Below are 15299 nucleotides of genomic sequence, written 5' to 3' on the forward strand. Positions count from 1 at the left end.
TGTAAAAGTTGATTTGTTTAATTGATGAGGAAATAAGAATTATTTTTTGCTTGTTTAATTGATTTGTAAAAGTTGATTTGTTTTTTATTCAATCTGCATTATGTTTAAGGAAAAAAAGACCTGTTGAAGTTACACTTTCGCAACGCGAAAGTCAAATTCGCGTTGCGATTTTCGGTTTGCGATTTCGCGTTTCGAATTTGACTTTCACAACAATCGTAACGCGATAATCGCATTGCAAATTTGACTATCGCAATGCGAATTTAACTTTCGCGTTGCGAATTCAAGGAAAACACCTTCAAAAAGATAACATACGACAATCTGATAAGTGATAACAACTGAACATATCATAGCAATGTTCAAACTCAAGTTACTAATAAATGTCTAACTGAAAATGTATGCATTCACACATAAAATACACATAATACAATGTTTGCATTTAAAAATCACCTGAGTTAATAAGTCCAAAAGGTGAAGCCTATTGTGATTGGGATTTTGATTGCCTTTTGCTTGGCACCATATGAGCTTTGGATTTTGATGAGGATCCATATTTTGGTAGAGGAAAAGATGATTGTGATGGCACTGGTGATCCACAGGTCAACCTTGTATGACCACTTTCCTTGCATCGACTACATGTCGATATCCTCTTCTCTTCATCCTTAGACGGTATACGATCGTGATTTTTTGGTCGGTCAGGTAGCATATTGTCCATGACTGGTGGCAAAACTGTTTGTAAGTCATCTGGTATATCCCACTCAGAAGGATGTGGAATAGGGTAGATAATCTCGGCATAAGTCTGTTGATATACTTCTGTAGTGTAGCAATCCATAGCGTATGCGCTTGAATTCTCTTGGTTTAGATGAAGAGCAACTTTTATAACATGACCACACTGATAACCAAATGTTTTCCATTTCATACAACTACATGTCTTTGCATTTAGATCGACAAGCTCATTTAAGTTATTATCCAATACTTCAAACAAAGTGTTTGAACATGGTTCAACTCTCCATGACGTTGACTTTACAACACGTTTCGTTATCTTTTTTTCAGTCCATGGTGTAACACGACGTTCCAATATTCCTGTAAATTAAAATAAATAACACTTAGTAAAATATATGATAAGTTACAAATTTAAAGAAATAATACTTGCATGGTTTCTTTTCTTGTAGTACCACTGTTGAATAGAGGCTCGAAAAAACTCCATTAACATAGTAATGGGTAATTTCTGGGAATGACGACTTAGAGCGTTGATTGATTCTGCACTATTAGACGTCATAAAACCATATCTTGCTCCAAGTTGATGTACTCTTGACCATCTTTCAAACCCGACATCTTCTAGTATTTGAGCACATTGAGGCAAAACACGTCTTAAACAATTTATATGTTTATTAAAATCCACTTCCCGATAAGCTTTTACAGTCTTCCAGTATGTCTATTTGTAATTTTTTATACCAGCAGACCTTGATTTTAGACTTCTGTACAAATGAACACCATAAAGTCCATGAAAAGCATATAGGAAACACCTTCTAACAACGTTGTCAATTGAGTTTGCCCTATCGGATATGATTGTTAGATTGCTAATAAGACCTATGTAATCCCTAAGATATCCCATAAACCATGTCCATGAATTAGATGTTTCAAATTTGTCAACCCCGTAAGCTATTGGCAGTATCCCATTGTTAGCATCCATGGCTACTGCTAATAAGTTTACTCCAAGGTATCGACCTTTCAAATGTGCTCCGTCAACTATAATAATTGGGTGCATGCAAGTAATAAACGAGCGAATCTACAAAATAATATACACAAGACATATATTCATTTAAATGTGAAATGCATGTAACTAACAAAAATGAGTCAACAAAATTATATTGATTTACTAACCGCAGCACCAATGGCGATAAACAGCAACTCAAAGCGTCCATCTCTATCTGTTTTGATATGAGTTACCGACCCAGGATTTTTCAGCTTTAAATTATGACAATAAGCCGTCAATTGGGCAAACGATGCTTCTGGAGACCCCCTCAAAAATTCCAAGGCATAACATTTGGCTCTCTAAACTTGAGAATATGAGATACTAATCTTGAACCGAGCATTCATGTCAGTCATAATTTCATGTCCCCGATATACTCTACCATTCAAAAACATTAACTCAGCCAGAAAACCACCCAACACCTTTTTGTTTGCCTGTCTATGGTGAGGAAAAACTTGGGTTCTTGAACATGTATGTTTATCAATAAAAGTTTTAACTTGAAACATTTCACAATCTTTTATCCTCTTTGCAATCATACGCCGCGCACAGTTTTTGTCAATCATACACTTTGTTTCGAAACGATCTTTGCTTGATTTGTTAACTTTTAGTTGATAGCCATCTTCTACACATTTCGTATACAAAGCTATCTTCAAGTCTTCTTTTGTATCAAAACAATCATCTTTCTTGATACGAATAACTTTTGTGTAACAATCAACTGCTATCTTTACCAACTCTTCTTCCGGTATCTGAAGTAATTCTGGCATATTCCAGTTATACTCCCGTGGTATTTTCTTCTTCTTTTTTTCTTCGGGGACTTCTTCTTCTTCTTTTTATTCTTCAGGGTTATATGAATTACAGAATGGATGTTCAACATATTCATTCACAATCGTAACTTCCTCATCATTATCATCAACAACATCTTCCTTGGCAGCGGCTGTTTCATCATCAAAATTCGGGTATTGACCAATATCAAAATCATTACACGTAGGGTCTGTTTCTTCTTCTGAAACATCATCAAAATCCGAGTATTGACCAAGATAAAAGTTCGGGTATTGACCAAGATCAAATTTCGAATACTGACTAGTACTCATAATTTTTTCTGTTGGCTCATAATCATCTAACTGGTCAAAACAAAAACCGGAATTTGGTACTGAAAGTTGATTGGGATTTGGATTAGGAAAAGGTTGTGGGTTTTGAGATTGTGATTGGTATTGGAAATGTGGTGAAATAAAATTTTCTTGATGATGAAATTATGGTGAAACTATTAAATTTTGAGGTTAATAACAACGTTGTACATTGTGAGCACCATAAACTGGGGTTGAATAACTTAGTTGATTACTACCCGCTACTGACCCAACTTTACTATTTCTAGGTTCAACAACATACAATGTAACATCATCTTCTTGCGAAACACTAACGTAAGCAATGAATCGTTCAACATCTTCATTGTCGGTTAACAAATAAACTTTACCTTTTCTCTGATAAGATAGCCTAAATCCACTTAGAAACTCTAAATTCAATTTCTTTACAACACGTAACATTAGAGTTTCATAAGTTAACTTTTTTAATGAAAGTTTTAGTTGAAGATTCATGGGTAAAGGCACATATTGTAAAACACCATGAACATTCTCCCATGACCCTTCAAAACACAAATCTATCCAAACATGATCAACATTAGATGATTTCATTCTACAAATTATAAATTAATTTACTAAACAAATGAGCTATAAAACTACATATCATCACTAACTTAGAGAAAAACATACCTTTATTAAGTTGATAGTTGATAATTTGGGAGAGAAATCATTGAAAAATTATATAGAAATAAAATTATGTAAAAAAAAATTAGAGATGGGGAAGGATGTCATTGGATATAGGAACGGATGTCGCCGGAGAGAGTGATAGATGGAGATGGAATGAGCTGCAACTTAGGGATTTAGGTTATGAGTTGTTGCTGATGCGTAGTTATATACCCAAAAGATTTGTGTTGCGAAACTAAAACCTGTTGCGAAATTAAATTCGTGTTACGAATTCGAAAATCGAGTTGCGAATTTGAAATTCAGTGTTTCGAATTTGATTTCTTTGTTGCGATTCACATATTCACGTTTCGAATTTGGAAACTGGGTTGCGAAATTGGAGTTCGCGTTGCAAATTTGTTGATCATTTTCGCAAATCCAAAAAAAGTTGGTTAAAATCGTATATTATAAGGCATTTTCGGTCACTGAGGTTATTTTCTATTTCATAAATAGATAAGGATTGTTTATTGTTGTGACCTATGTCATAAATATTTATATTTTTATAATATTTGTTATACAAAATATTTTATACTAATATATATTTATAGTACAAATACTAGTATATTTTATAATTTATGTTATAAATTATTTGTACAAGTTGTTCATAGAGATTGTTAAAGATATGAAGTAGTGTGTTTCGATTAATAAAAAAATTTAAACGATATTAAAAAATAAAATAATAAACATATTATTTGATAATATAAGAAATATAAGGTTTTAAAAAGATTAAAAGATAACTTAATATATATATATATATAAAGCCTATTCATTTTTTCCAACAAAAGGTTTAGGACGAGCTTCTCGAAAGTGGCCTCTGCTAAGGGAAAACATCATCTCAGGCATCACTTTCTTAAGGAAATAGTTTGGCTCAATCAAACCCGATCAACTGGCCATGTGCAATTCCGCGCCGTTCCAAAATGTTAATTTCCACAAAATTGACGTTGCTCTGACTCTGTCAACAAATAAACCCATATCATTGTCATTCTTTCTAGACCGCATGTACCTCATTTCATAGTTTCCCCCCTATCCTCTTACTACTTTGCAAAGAAAATTATAAGAGTCCGTTAAATTAAATTCATGGCACTTAAATGACCGCTTATTTCCTTGTAAGTCCAAATGAATATGATTTAATAATATATACTTATCATCACGTTACGTCAATTTGCATACAATTAGTCCCAAACAACGTACACAAATTCTCTAAGTGTTGAAATATTATTCGCCATGCATACAGCTTCCAAAGGCCTTAAAGAGAAAAAAAAAAGGGTTTATTTGTGAATAAAAGTCATTTTCACGAGCTCGGCTTGGTACCTAACCAGTCAAAATTTTGCTGCTCTTTTTAGATTTGATTCTAACGACGTTAGAGGTGGAAAAATGCACTTTCGTTACCTACTTACTGTTTGCGAACCACGATGGATATCGACCTCTATAGTAAATTAGGTTCACATCAAATTCAAAATGTGTGAAATTTCACTTTTATTTCCATGTATAGACTAAAAGTAGAATCAAACATTATCATTATATATAATAATTTTTTAAACAAAACACTGTGGTAATTTATTAAGCTATTTTGGATCGAATGATTAATGTTTAATATTCGAGGATGAAAATTTATTTTAGAAAAAAATTATCTTTTATTTAGAGATGTAATATGATTTAATTTCAAATATAATAAAAAGGTATATTTTTATTTTTATTGCTTAGTAGTTCATCTTCTTCACCACCAACTCAAATATTTTGTTAGGACAAAATCAAACGGTTTAGGTATAAAAATATAATCCATGGATATGTTGGTGTGTTAGGTTGTAATTGTGAACCAACATTCCAGTGGGCAGATTTAGCTTTCTTGTCACATTCAAAAAAAAATTATTTTTTAAATAGTTTGATATGATTATAAGGTAGTATCTGTTTATAATTTTAATCATTGATAATTTATACACACCCTACAAATGTAACTGCTCGAATTCAAAATCTCAAGAGAAAACAATATTTTTTTAACCGCTTAATAAGTTCCATCTAGCACAAACCAACTTATTACTTCTGTGGTAAGAGAAATCAATGTTATTCCTAGATGTCACAAATTTAAACACTAACGGCTGCAAGGCTGATTGAACATTCATTATTAAATTATAAAAATTACTTAAACAAATATTACTTTGTAATCATCTTAGCTTAATAAAAACAACCTAATAAGTTACATCTAACTTAGTTTAATATGCCCCTATCAACGGGATTCTTACTATTTTTTATTTAAAATAATAAATAAAAGCTATTGTCGTTATTTTTTTATGTTATTGAAGTCAACAAATAAGACTGTATCTGGTATTCTTTTGGCTACATGGGTAATTTTGTCTTAATAATTCAGTGTCACCTTATTCTATGACGTTTTCTCCGAAAATCATCTTTTTAATTTAATATTCCCGATCAGGCACCAGTCAGACTATATTTTCCGATCTAACACCTTTTGTAGTAAGGCGCGCCTCCTGTAGCGCGCTATACGCTGATTTGGCGCCACGTGGGGTAAGGTGTGCTTTATGCTAACATGAATACATGTGTGTATGGCGCGGGGCAGGAGCCGCGCCATACGCCACGTAAGATATAGCCGAGGCAGGGGCTGCGCTATTCAATTATCTCAATTATCAAACATGCATAATGCAAGGCGCGGTGCAAGGACCGTGCCTTGCATTATTTTCCCAAACTTCTCGGCTTTAAGGCATCATCTCTCGGCTATAAATAGCCGTCTCCCGTAAACTATCTCACCAACAATCCTTTGAATCAGTATATAACATCCGACAATCATCTTATATTTGATTCAGAAGTTTGCTCGATCTTTCGTTATAAGGTAATTTGTTATAATATTTATTTTATAGTTATATATGATTATTTGAAAAAAATATTATACTAATTGTTTTCAATTAATTTTTGTGTTTGTAGAATTAGAAAGTGGGAGCATACGTCGAAATATTTTTGCGGTGCAGGTAATAATATAAAATTATATTATTTAAATTATTTACGTTTATGTGTAAAAAATTTATTCTGTTATATTTTTTATCATATATTATTTATTTAATCAGGTTTGTTCAGTTGTATTTTTGCATATATAATATTGTTGCACTTTTAAACTCTAAGAATGACGCGACTTTCAGCTATTGTTTATTATGATGAAGAAATTCGAGAAGATGAAACCGACGTTGTTTTCGTATCAAATGAGCGTGCTAAAATATCATTCAAGAGAAACATAACTCTTGAGGAGCTGATAACAAAGATTTTGAGGAATGTTCATGTTTGAAGTAGTAGAAGAATGTCGTCGTTGCAGTACAGATTTCCAACATCATTGTTGCCATTAATTTATACAGCGTTCGAACTATCGAACAATGATGATGTTGAAATGATGGTTGGTTCTCAAAGTAATTATTCAGACGGCGATATTGAGATGTATGCAAAGTTTGTTCAAGTGCGTGATGTTCGGGGTCAGCCATTAAGCTCACACTATGGGCTGGCTGAACAAGTTGATCAAGTTGACAGCCCGACTACAGTAATGTGTAATGGTTTTAATGACATAATGGGAAATCTACATCATGGTGCAGGCACATCAAATTCAATGGGGAGACATTCATCCGCAACTTCTTACGATATGTACCTAGGTGGGTCCATGAATAATTCGTATGGCAACATCGCGTCCAGTTCGAGGGGAAGAAATTCATCTGTAAATTTCTTTGACCTTAATATGGAGATGCCATCGATGCAACAATTTGTGCAGCTTCCATTTGACACGATAACTTCAAGCTCCAGGGGGAGGCATTCGACTGTGATCTTTTTCGATCTCAATTCAGATATGCCTTATAGTTCAAGGGGAAGGCGTGCCAGTAGTAGGTTCTTCTACCTAAATGTGTAGAGCATGGAGGAACCATCATCTCCACTAGAAGAACCGCTTCATGAGCCTGGTGCGGATGGTGCTGAGACTGTACTACTCATTCACCCAGAATCACCGTAATTCAACTCCGATGGTGATGATGATGTAGATGAAGTTCCAGCAAATGTGGCACAAACTGACCAGCACACATGTATGAACCTGATTATGATGCAATGTACGGGCCAGAATTTGTGGATATGCCTCATCTCGATGACTATGGATATTACTCATCAATAAATAATGGTGAGTTATCTTTAGGCATGGAGTTTTCAAGCAAGGAAGAAGCAATGATGACTATAAAAAATTACAATATCCGTAATTCTGTTCAGTCCAGAGTCGACTGCTCCACGATCGAAAAATATGTATGCTACTGTACCCGACGCGAAAACAGATGCAATTGGATGGTTCACATATCGAAGAAGAAGAGGAAAAACAACATATGTGAACTAACATTATACAATGGTCCTCACACATGTTGTGCTGGAGGGGTAAACCAAGATCATCCCAACTTGGACTCTGAAGTGAAATGCCAAGCCATCATGCCCATGGTAAAAGCAAGCTCTCATATAGCTATTGCAGTGTTGATTTCAGCTATACAATCGTAGTATGGGTACAATGTCTCATATAAAAAAGCTTGGTTGGCAAAACAAAATGCCATTGTCAAACTTCATGGCGAATGGGATGCATTTTACAACGAACTTACAGGTTGGTTTAGGCTGGTGCGGACGTTGAATCCTGGGACAATTGTGGACTTTGAAACCTCCTATGCATACCATAATGATCGAGTTCTACGCGATCGATGCCAATTCTACCGGGTTTTTTGGACTTATCCACAGTGCGTTAATGTTGTCAAATACTGCAAGCCTTTGGTCCAGATCGACGAGACTTTCTTGTATGGAAAATACAAGCAAGTTTTATTATTGGCAGTTGTCCAAGATGGCAATCGCAACATTCTTCCAGTTGCTTTTGCTCTTGTCGAAGGAGAAGATACAGATTCTTGGGCTTTTTTCCTCCGAAACTTACGTGCACATGTTATCACGAGGGAGAAAATCTGTGTCATTTCAGATCGCGGAGCTGAGATCAAAGCAACAATGGAGTCTTTGGGTCCAATGTGGCAACCACCCTTTGTCCAACATAGGTATTGTCTCCGACACATTGCTGCGAACTACCATGGAAGGTACAAGAAGAATGATGAGCGTCAATTAATTGTGCGCATTGGTAAGTGAAAGCAAGTTAGTAAGTTATACATTTTTTGATCATTTTAATTTTGCAAAGAAATCAAGTTATTAAGTTATACATTTTTTGATCAGGTTACGAACTTTTTCCTCGAACATTTGAATTAATGCTTCAAGATTTACGGGCGAAGAACGAGGAAGGATACGATTACATCAGCCTCATCGATAAAGAAATGTGGACGAACGCATATGATGGTGGATATCGATATGGACACATGACGACCAACTTGGTTGAGGCAATCAATTCAACCTTAAAGGGTGCACGTCACTTACCTGTAGCGGTTTTGGTAAAAACTACATATTTTCGTTTGAGGACGCTTTTTGCGAAGCTCGGGGGACAAACTGAAACCTGGATGCAAGGCGGTCATGTCTATCACCCTAGATTAGTTGCAGATATACAGAAAAAAATTGTTGCATCAAATGGAATGTCTGTAACAAGCTTCTCTAGAAGTTATGAAATGTTTCGTGTCACAGAGTTGCCGCAACCTCTTCAAGGGATTGAAGCTGTGTCGTTAAGAGTAAATCTAAGGGATAGAATGTGCGACTGTGGGTTTTTTCAAGCTCTGAAGTATCCATGCTCTCATGTGATAGCAGCTTGCTCGCATACACGTCAAGACTATAATTGTTTTGTGGATCCCGTATACCTACTATCTGAAGTTTTTAAGGTATACGAATTTGAGTTTCCCCCCATAGGTAATGACAAAGACTCTGATGAGGTTCAAGATTAGCTTCCGATTGTACCAAATCTGAGTTTATTGAGGGAGCGTGGTCATCCAAAATCCAATCGAATTCATTGCGATATGGATATTCGAGAAAGATCTAGACAAGACAGAAGATGTGAGAATTATAGAAACCCATGACACACTAGAAAAACATGTTCACTTTTGTTGTCATCAAGTAAAAATTGATGAGAAAATGATGTAGTTGTTTATCAAATAATAATTCTTGTACTTTACTTTGTATTTACTTCAAGTTAATGTTATTCGATATTACACTGGAAGCTATCTCTGATATCACACCTCCATCCACCGGAAGCCTTAGGTGCATAAAAACATCCTCAAGCGTGATCATGCACTCTCCGCACGGAAGATGGAATGTTGGGTCTCCGGCCTCCACCGCTCTACTAAGGCAGAAATAAGGTCTGGTTCTATCTTACAGTGACCCTGATATCTACCTAGGTGACCAAATCCAGCCTATACTAAATACTGCATTACAAGAGTAGGTATAACTAGCTTAAGGTTCATAATAAAATGATCTAATATACAATCTCTCTCCTAAAATATAAATAATTACACAAATTAATTTTTAAACTAATAATCATGCATTAAATTAATTAATTAATTTAATTAAAACGTTAAAATGTTACCGTATCAGTAAAGTGTCGAGATATATGATTTCCATCCAACCAAAGTAGACCACCTTCCATTTTATATCTGTAAAAAAAAATTAATTAAATAAAATATTAAACAATTAAAATAATTACTAAAAAATACTAAATATAATAAAATATACCTTAATAAGAGAATATAAAAGTATTTGAGAGAAGTTGAGAGGATTTGGTGTGATGAAAGTGATTGAGAATTGGGGTATTTAGGGAGGGATGTGTGTGTGAACGGGCGGGGTAGGTTGGTAATTATGGGTATAGCGCAGGGCAGGGGCCGCGCCTTTCTGACGCGTGTCAGAATCACAAGTAAGACGCGGCCCCTACCCCGCGCTATACCCTTAATTACCAACCTGCCCTGCGTCATACACACGTGTATCCATGTCAGCATAAGGCGCGCTGTAGGGGGCGTCTTACCCCACGTGACGCTAAATCAGCGTATAGCGCGCTGCAGGGGACGCGCCTTACGACAAAAAGTGTTAGATTGAGAAATATAATCTGACCGGTGCCTGATCAAAATTATTAAATTAAAAAGATGATTTTTCGAAAAAAAACATCTTATTCTATACGACAATAAATTACCCAACAACATGGAAGGAAACACGTCTTCTAAAGAGAAAGATAATGTACTCGGGATTTACAAATCGACATTTATATAAAAATACGAATAATTTCAATAATAATAATATATTAAATTTTGAATAGTTAATATCATATAAAATTATATACAACCAACTTATTAAATATAAATATTAAATTATATACTAAAGATTAAATTACCTTTTTAGCCTTTAGAACAATAAATTTGATAGATAAACATAAAAGAAAGATGTGAAAGCACGATTGTGACAAATTCTATGGTATTACATTATTTGTACAGGTTGCATGTGCAAGCAAGTCAATAACCAAATTTGGGTCTTACTTTATCTTACACGTACATACGAACATAAAACGAGTATAAACGTAACAAAAACTGAAATTATAAATAGTTTTAGCTATTATCTAATAGTATGTCAAAAATTGAGATATAGTAATATCAATATCAAATACGTTAAATCATCGTATTATATGAAAATTTTGAATTATTAAAAGAATTTAAGTGCTCAAGATTTCATTAAATAAAGTTTTTCTCTGAAATAAAATTAGTTTGAATGTTTTAATGGTTAGAAACTTAGTATGAAACGAATATTTATAGGGGTGATTCTCTATTAAAAACCACATCATTAATATACTAAGAATCAAATGTGAAACTACATCATTATCTAAATCTGGAACATTCGTTATATTATCTAGGTTTAAATGCACAATTGGCCCCTAAACTATATCGTTTTTATCGAGTTATCCTCTAAAATATTTTTTTTGAAACATTTTGCCCCTTTAACTTTAAATCATTACCCAATTTGTCCCAAAACATTAGCTATGTTAAAAAAAATCTGACTGAACCACAGTTTTTTAATAGAGTTAACGAATTGGGACAAACGGGTAACGATTTAAATTTAAGGAGACCAAACATTCCAAAAATACTTTAGGGGGAAATCCGATAAAAATGGTATAATTTAGGGGCCAATAGTGCATTTAAGCCTATTATCTAACATGTATGTGCCGCACATATTGTAATTTATGTAAACCGTTCCAACAGTACAATAAGGGAAAAGATGGCCACAAATCAAGTGGCACTCATTGTTTAATCACTTGTTTTGAACTTTTAGATAAACACGTTATGGGCATATTGTGTTGTGTAGACCCCCAAATTTTAAAACAAATTTGAGAAATTTAACCCTCAAATTGTGGTAGGCCAGCAGTGAGATCAGTTTTCTTATTCTTAGTCAAGCGTGCTGACCACAACATTATTCCCTGGGATGGGTCCACTTCATTTAATCAGATGGCTTTTTCGTCTAATTACTCCCCACATGTTCCCAGCATAAGGGTATACCAGTCATTTCATCATAAATAAAATTCCTTACACACGGAGTTCTTAAAAACTCTGTTTTCTGTTCCTCTCCAGAAAAAGTCCAACTTCCCCTCGAATTTTCCCCTTTTACGTTTGATTTTAAGTAAAACCTAAAATTCAAACTAAAGAAGTTCAAGAGAAATGAAAAAGGGTTAAAGCAGTTTCTTTTGAAGAACAAATCGGAGTTAATTTCATTGAAGAACAAAACGAAGGTGAGCTCATAAATAACACCCGTCAATCACTCCCATCAATTTTGTTCCCCCCCCCCCTATTGAGCAATTCAACTACAAATTACTTACTAATTTTATATGTTTCTCATGGCGAAGCTCAGTTTTTGTTCTATCTTCTTCTTTCCAGGTAGCTGAAGATTGCTCTGTTTTCTTATTGGAGAATCCCAAGATGATGAAGTTATACTTCTCGATAACAATAACAGCTTTCTTCGTTGTTTCCCAAGTAAACTCAGTTCACTCGAGGAACAAGTGCCAAGGCTCCTGCGTAACGGGCAATTCCACAAGATTTCTACCATTTCCTTTCGGATTCTCATCGGGTTGTCCGATTCAACTCAATTGCAGCTCAAGTGCCGGGGTCGAAATCGGAAGCTTCCATGTATTGAACGTAACTTCAACCGACATCATCGTTGACCTTCCAGCCAAATGCGACCGACCGATTGCTTCGCTCGCCGTTCTATTCGGCGAAAACTACGTTCTCTCGGCTGCCAATTATCTTCTTCTCGAAAACTGTTCCAAGGCCGTACAAGCTCCTTGTGAAATAAGCTCAACGTTTCTAGAAAGATCACTCAAACTCAAAGCTTGTTTTGCTAAGAGCGGTAACATGAGTTGTTTAACCGGCAGAAATGGTAGGCAGTTGCTAAGTTTCGATGAAGTTAATAATATGCGCTGCCGTTACTTGTTTTCGTCGACTACGATTTTAGCCGACCCAGCGAGTGACTCGGCTTTTTCATTGGAGATGGGGAGAGTTAACTTGGAGTGGTGGGTTAAAGGGAAGTGTAACTGTGATGCAAATGCTAGTTGTAGGAAAGTTAAGAATGGTAATAAAACGATGGGGTTTAGGTGCCTTTGCCGTGACGGGTTCGACGGTGATGGATTCAAAGAAGGTGGCGGTTGCCGGAGAGGTAAGTCATATAAATGTTTCACCTTCATATTTTTTTTCTATATTATTTAGGCGTCTTCTTCAACAAATGTCTTCAATGCTTGGTCTAGTTTTGGTTAAAAGACGCTTGTAATTTGCTAATTGATAAACTACTAACTCCTGTTTTCCTCCTTTTCTGATTGCCATGATTATCAGTTTTCAAGTGTAATGCTTCAAAATTCATATCCAGAAAATGGGGAGGTACAAGTGTTGGTGTTCTGGTTGGAGGTAATTAGGCAACAAAGCACCATAATTGTGGATAGTTGTTTTTCATCATTCTTGTATTTTCTGTGTCGTGTTCTTCAAGTAACCAACGATCCAAGTTTTCTTATTAGGTCTTGTTGCTGCTGGTGCTTTGCTAATGGGTGGTGTGCTTCTTTTATGCTTCTATATTCGGCGGTGTTGTAATTCCTCAAACAAACTGATGAATGCAAAGCGCCGTCTATGTGAGGCTGCTGGCAACACGAATGTTCCTTTCTATGAGTATAGAGAAATCGAAAGAGCTACCGATGATTTCTCTGATAAACATAGGCTGGGGACTGGAGCCTATGGTACAGTGTATGCTGGAAAACTCCACAATGATGAATTGGTTGCTATAAAAAGGTTCAGATATAGAGACCCTGATAGTATTGATCAAGTAATGAATGAGATTAAGCTCCTTTCCTCTGTCAGTCACCCGAATCACGTCCGCCTCTTAGGTTGCTGCATCGAGGAGGGTGAACCGATCCTTGTCTACGAATTCATGCCTAACGGAACTTTATCGCAGCATCTGCAGAGGGAAAGAGGTGAAGGACTTCCATGGACAGTACGACTCACCATCGCCACTGAAACTGCTAAAGCGATCGCCTATCTTCACTCCGTGAATCCACCGATATTTCATCGAGATATAAAGTCTAGCAATATACTCTTGGATTACAACTATCGATCCAAGGTAGCTGATTTTGGTCTTTCCAGGCTTGGGATGACTGAATCATCCCACATCTCAACTGCACCTCAAGGGACACCAGGGTATCTTGATCCTCAATACCACCAGTACTTCCATCTTTCAGATAAAAGCGACGTTTATAGTTTCGGGGTTGTGCTTATTGAGATTATAACTGCATTGAAAGTGGTCGACTTCTCACGTCCTCATTGTGAGGTAAACTTGGCCGCACTTGCCACTGAGCGGATAGGAAGAGGCTGTGTGGACGAAATAGTCGATCCATACCTCAACCTAGAAGGGGATGCTTGGACACTGTCATCAATTCATAATGTGGCTGAGCTTGCCTTTAGATGCCTTTCTTTTCATCCAGACATGAGACCAACCATGCTCGAAGTCGTGGAAGAGCTAGAACGCATCAGGCTTGGTGCTTGGGTTCCATGTATGGGTATTGAATCACCTTCAGTTTCCTCTTGTCCGTCCTCTGATGGCGAAAATGAGATATCTTCAAATACCAAGACAGTGATAGAAAAGTCGATGATCGTTGAAAGCCGGAGGTTGATGGTGAAGCAAATGGGAGGGAATCATTTATCTTCATTCGATGATGTTAAAACTAGCTCCCCAGTTTCAGTCCAAGATCATTGGTTGAGTGAACAAAGCTCTCCTTCAACAAATAGCTTGTTGGGTAATGCATCCCAGCGGGAATGAGTGAGACCTTACAAAAATAAAAACTAATTTGATAATTATGTTAGTAGGATCATGATTCAATGGGATATTTTTATTGATTTATGAGAATCAAAAACTAGGGTTTGGATTATATAATAGCATAGCGAACAAGAAAAAAACAATATTTTTTTGAAAAAAAATCATCAGAGGTCCCTATACTTTAAAAAGAAAATTAATGTGGCCCTCGAATTATTTTTTTTCACTCAATATGACCTTCCAACTTAAAAAATAAACTAATATGTCCTTTTGACCAATGCTTTCCATCGTTGACTGTTACAGTACTGATGTGACAATTCATGGTGTTGATGTAGCGGTTCATAGTACTGATATGGCAATCCACAGTGACTAATGACGTGGAAAATGGGTTATATAGATTTTTTTTATTTTATTCGAGAGCCAAATTAGTTTCTTTTTAAAGTTCAGGGACTTATTTAATTTTTTTAAAATAAAATTATTTTAACTTTTAAATATACAAATACTCA

The 15299-nt window shown here is 35.6% G+C and overlaps 1 protein-coding gene across 2 annotated transcripts; it reads left to right on the top strand.

Moving 5' to 3' along the window:
* Positions 1 to 1638: 1638 nt before the first annotated feature.
* LOC120122473 (wall-associated receptor kinase-like 14) lies at positions 1639 to 14878 on the top strand. Of its 2 annotated transcripts, XM_039141615.1 has the most exons (5): positions 1639 to 1642; positions 6844 to 6846; positions 12350 to 13155; positions 13329 to 13400; positions 13508 to 14878. In XM_039141615.1, the coding sequence occupies exons 3-5, from the start codon at positions 12423 to 12425 to the stop codon at positions 14797 to 14799; spliced, it is 2097 nt and encodes a 698-aa protein (XP_038997546.1). In that variant the 5' UTR covers positions 1639 to 1642; positions 6844 to 6846; positions 12350 to 12422; the 3' UTR covers positions 14800 to 14878. The 2 variants fall into 2 exon arrangements, with proteins under 2 accessions (XP_038997546.1, XP_038997545.1); XM_039141614.1 differs by lacking the exons at positions 1639 to 1642; positions 6844 to 6846 and adding an exon at positions 12131 to 12235 and having other exon boundaries at positions 12381 to 13155.
* The last annotated feature ends 421 nt before the right edge of the window (positions 14879 to 15299 follow it).

Source organism: Hibiscus syriacus, unplaced genomic scaffold (genome assembly GCF_006381635.1).
Source record: "Hibiscus syriacus cultivar Baekdansim isolate YM2019G1 unplaced genomic scaffold, ASM638163v2 tig00110387_pilon, whole genome shotgun sequence".
NCBI classification, from domain to species: domain Eukaryota; kingdom Viridiplantae; phylum Streptophyta; class Magnoliopsida; order Malvales; family Malvaceae; genus Hibiscus; species Hibiscus syriacus.

Coding starts and splice junctions, on each gene's coding strand:
- LOC120122473 (XM_039141615.1), top strand. CDS start 12,423: ATGATGAAGTTATACTTCTCGATAACAATAACAGCTTTCTTCGTTGTT. Junction 13,156..13,328: donor AGGTGGCGGTTGCCGGAGAG/GTAAGTCATATA, acceptor CATGATTATCAG/TTTTCAAGTGTAATGCTTCA. Junction 13,401..13,507: donor TGTTGGTGTTCTGGTTGGAG/GTAATTAGGCAA, acceptor TTTTCTTATTAG/GTCTTGTTGCTGCTGGTGCT.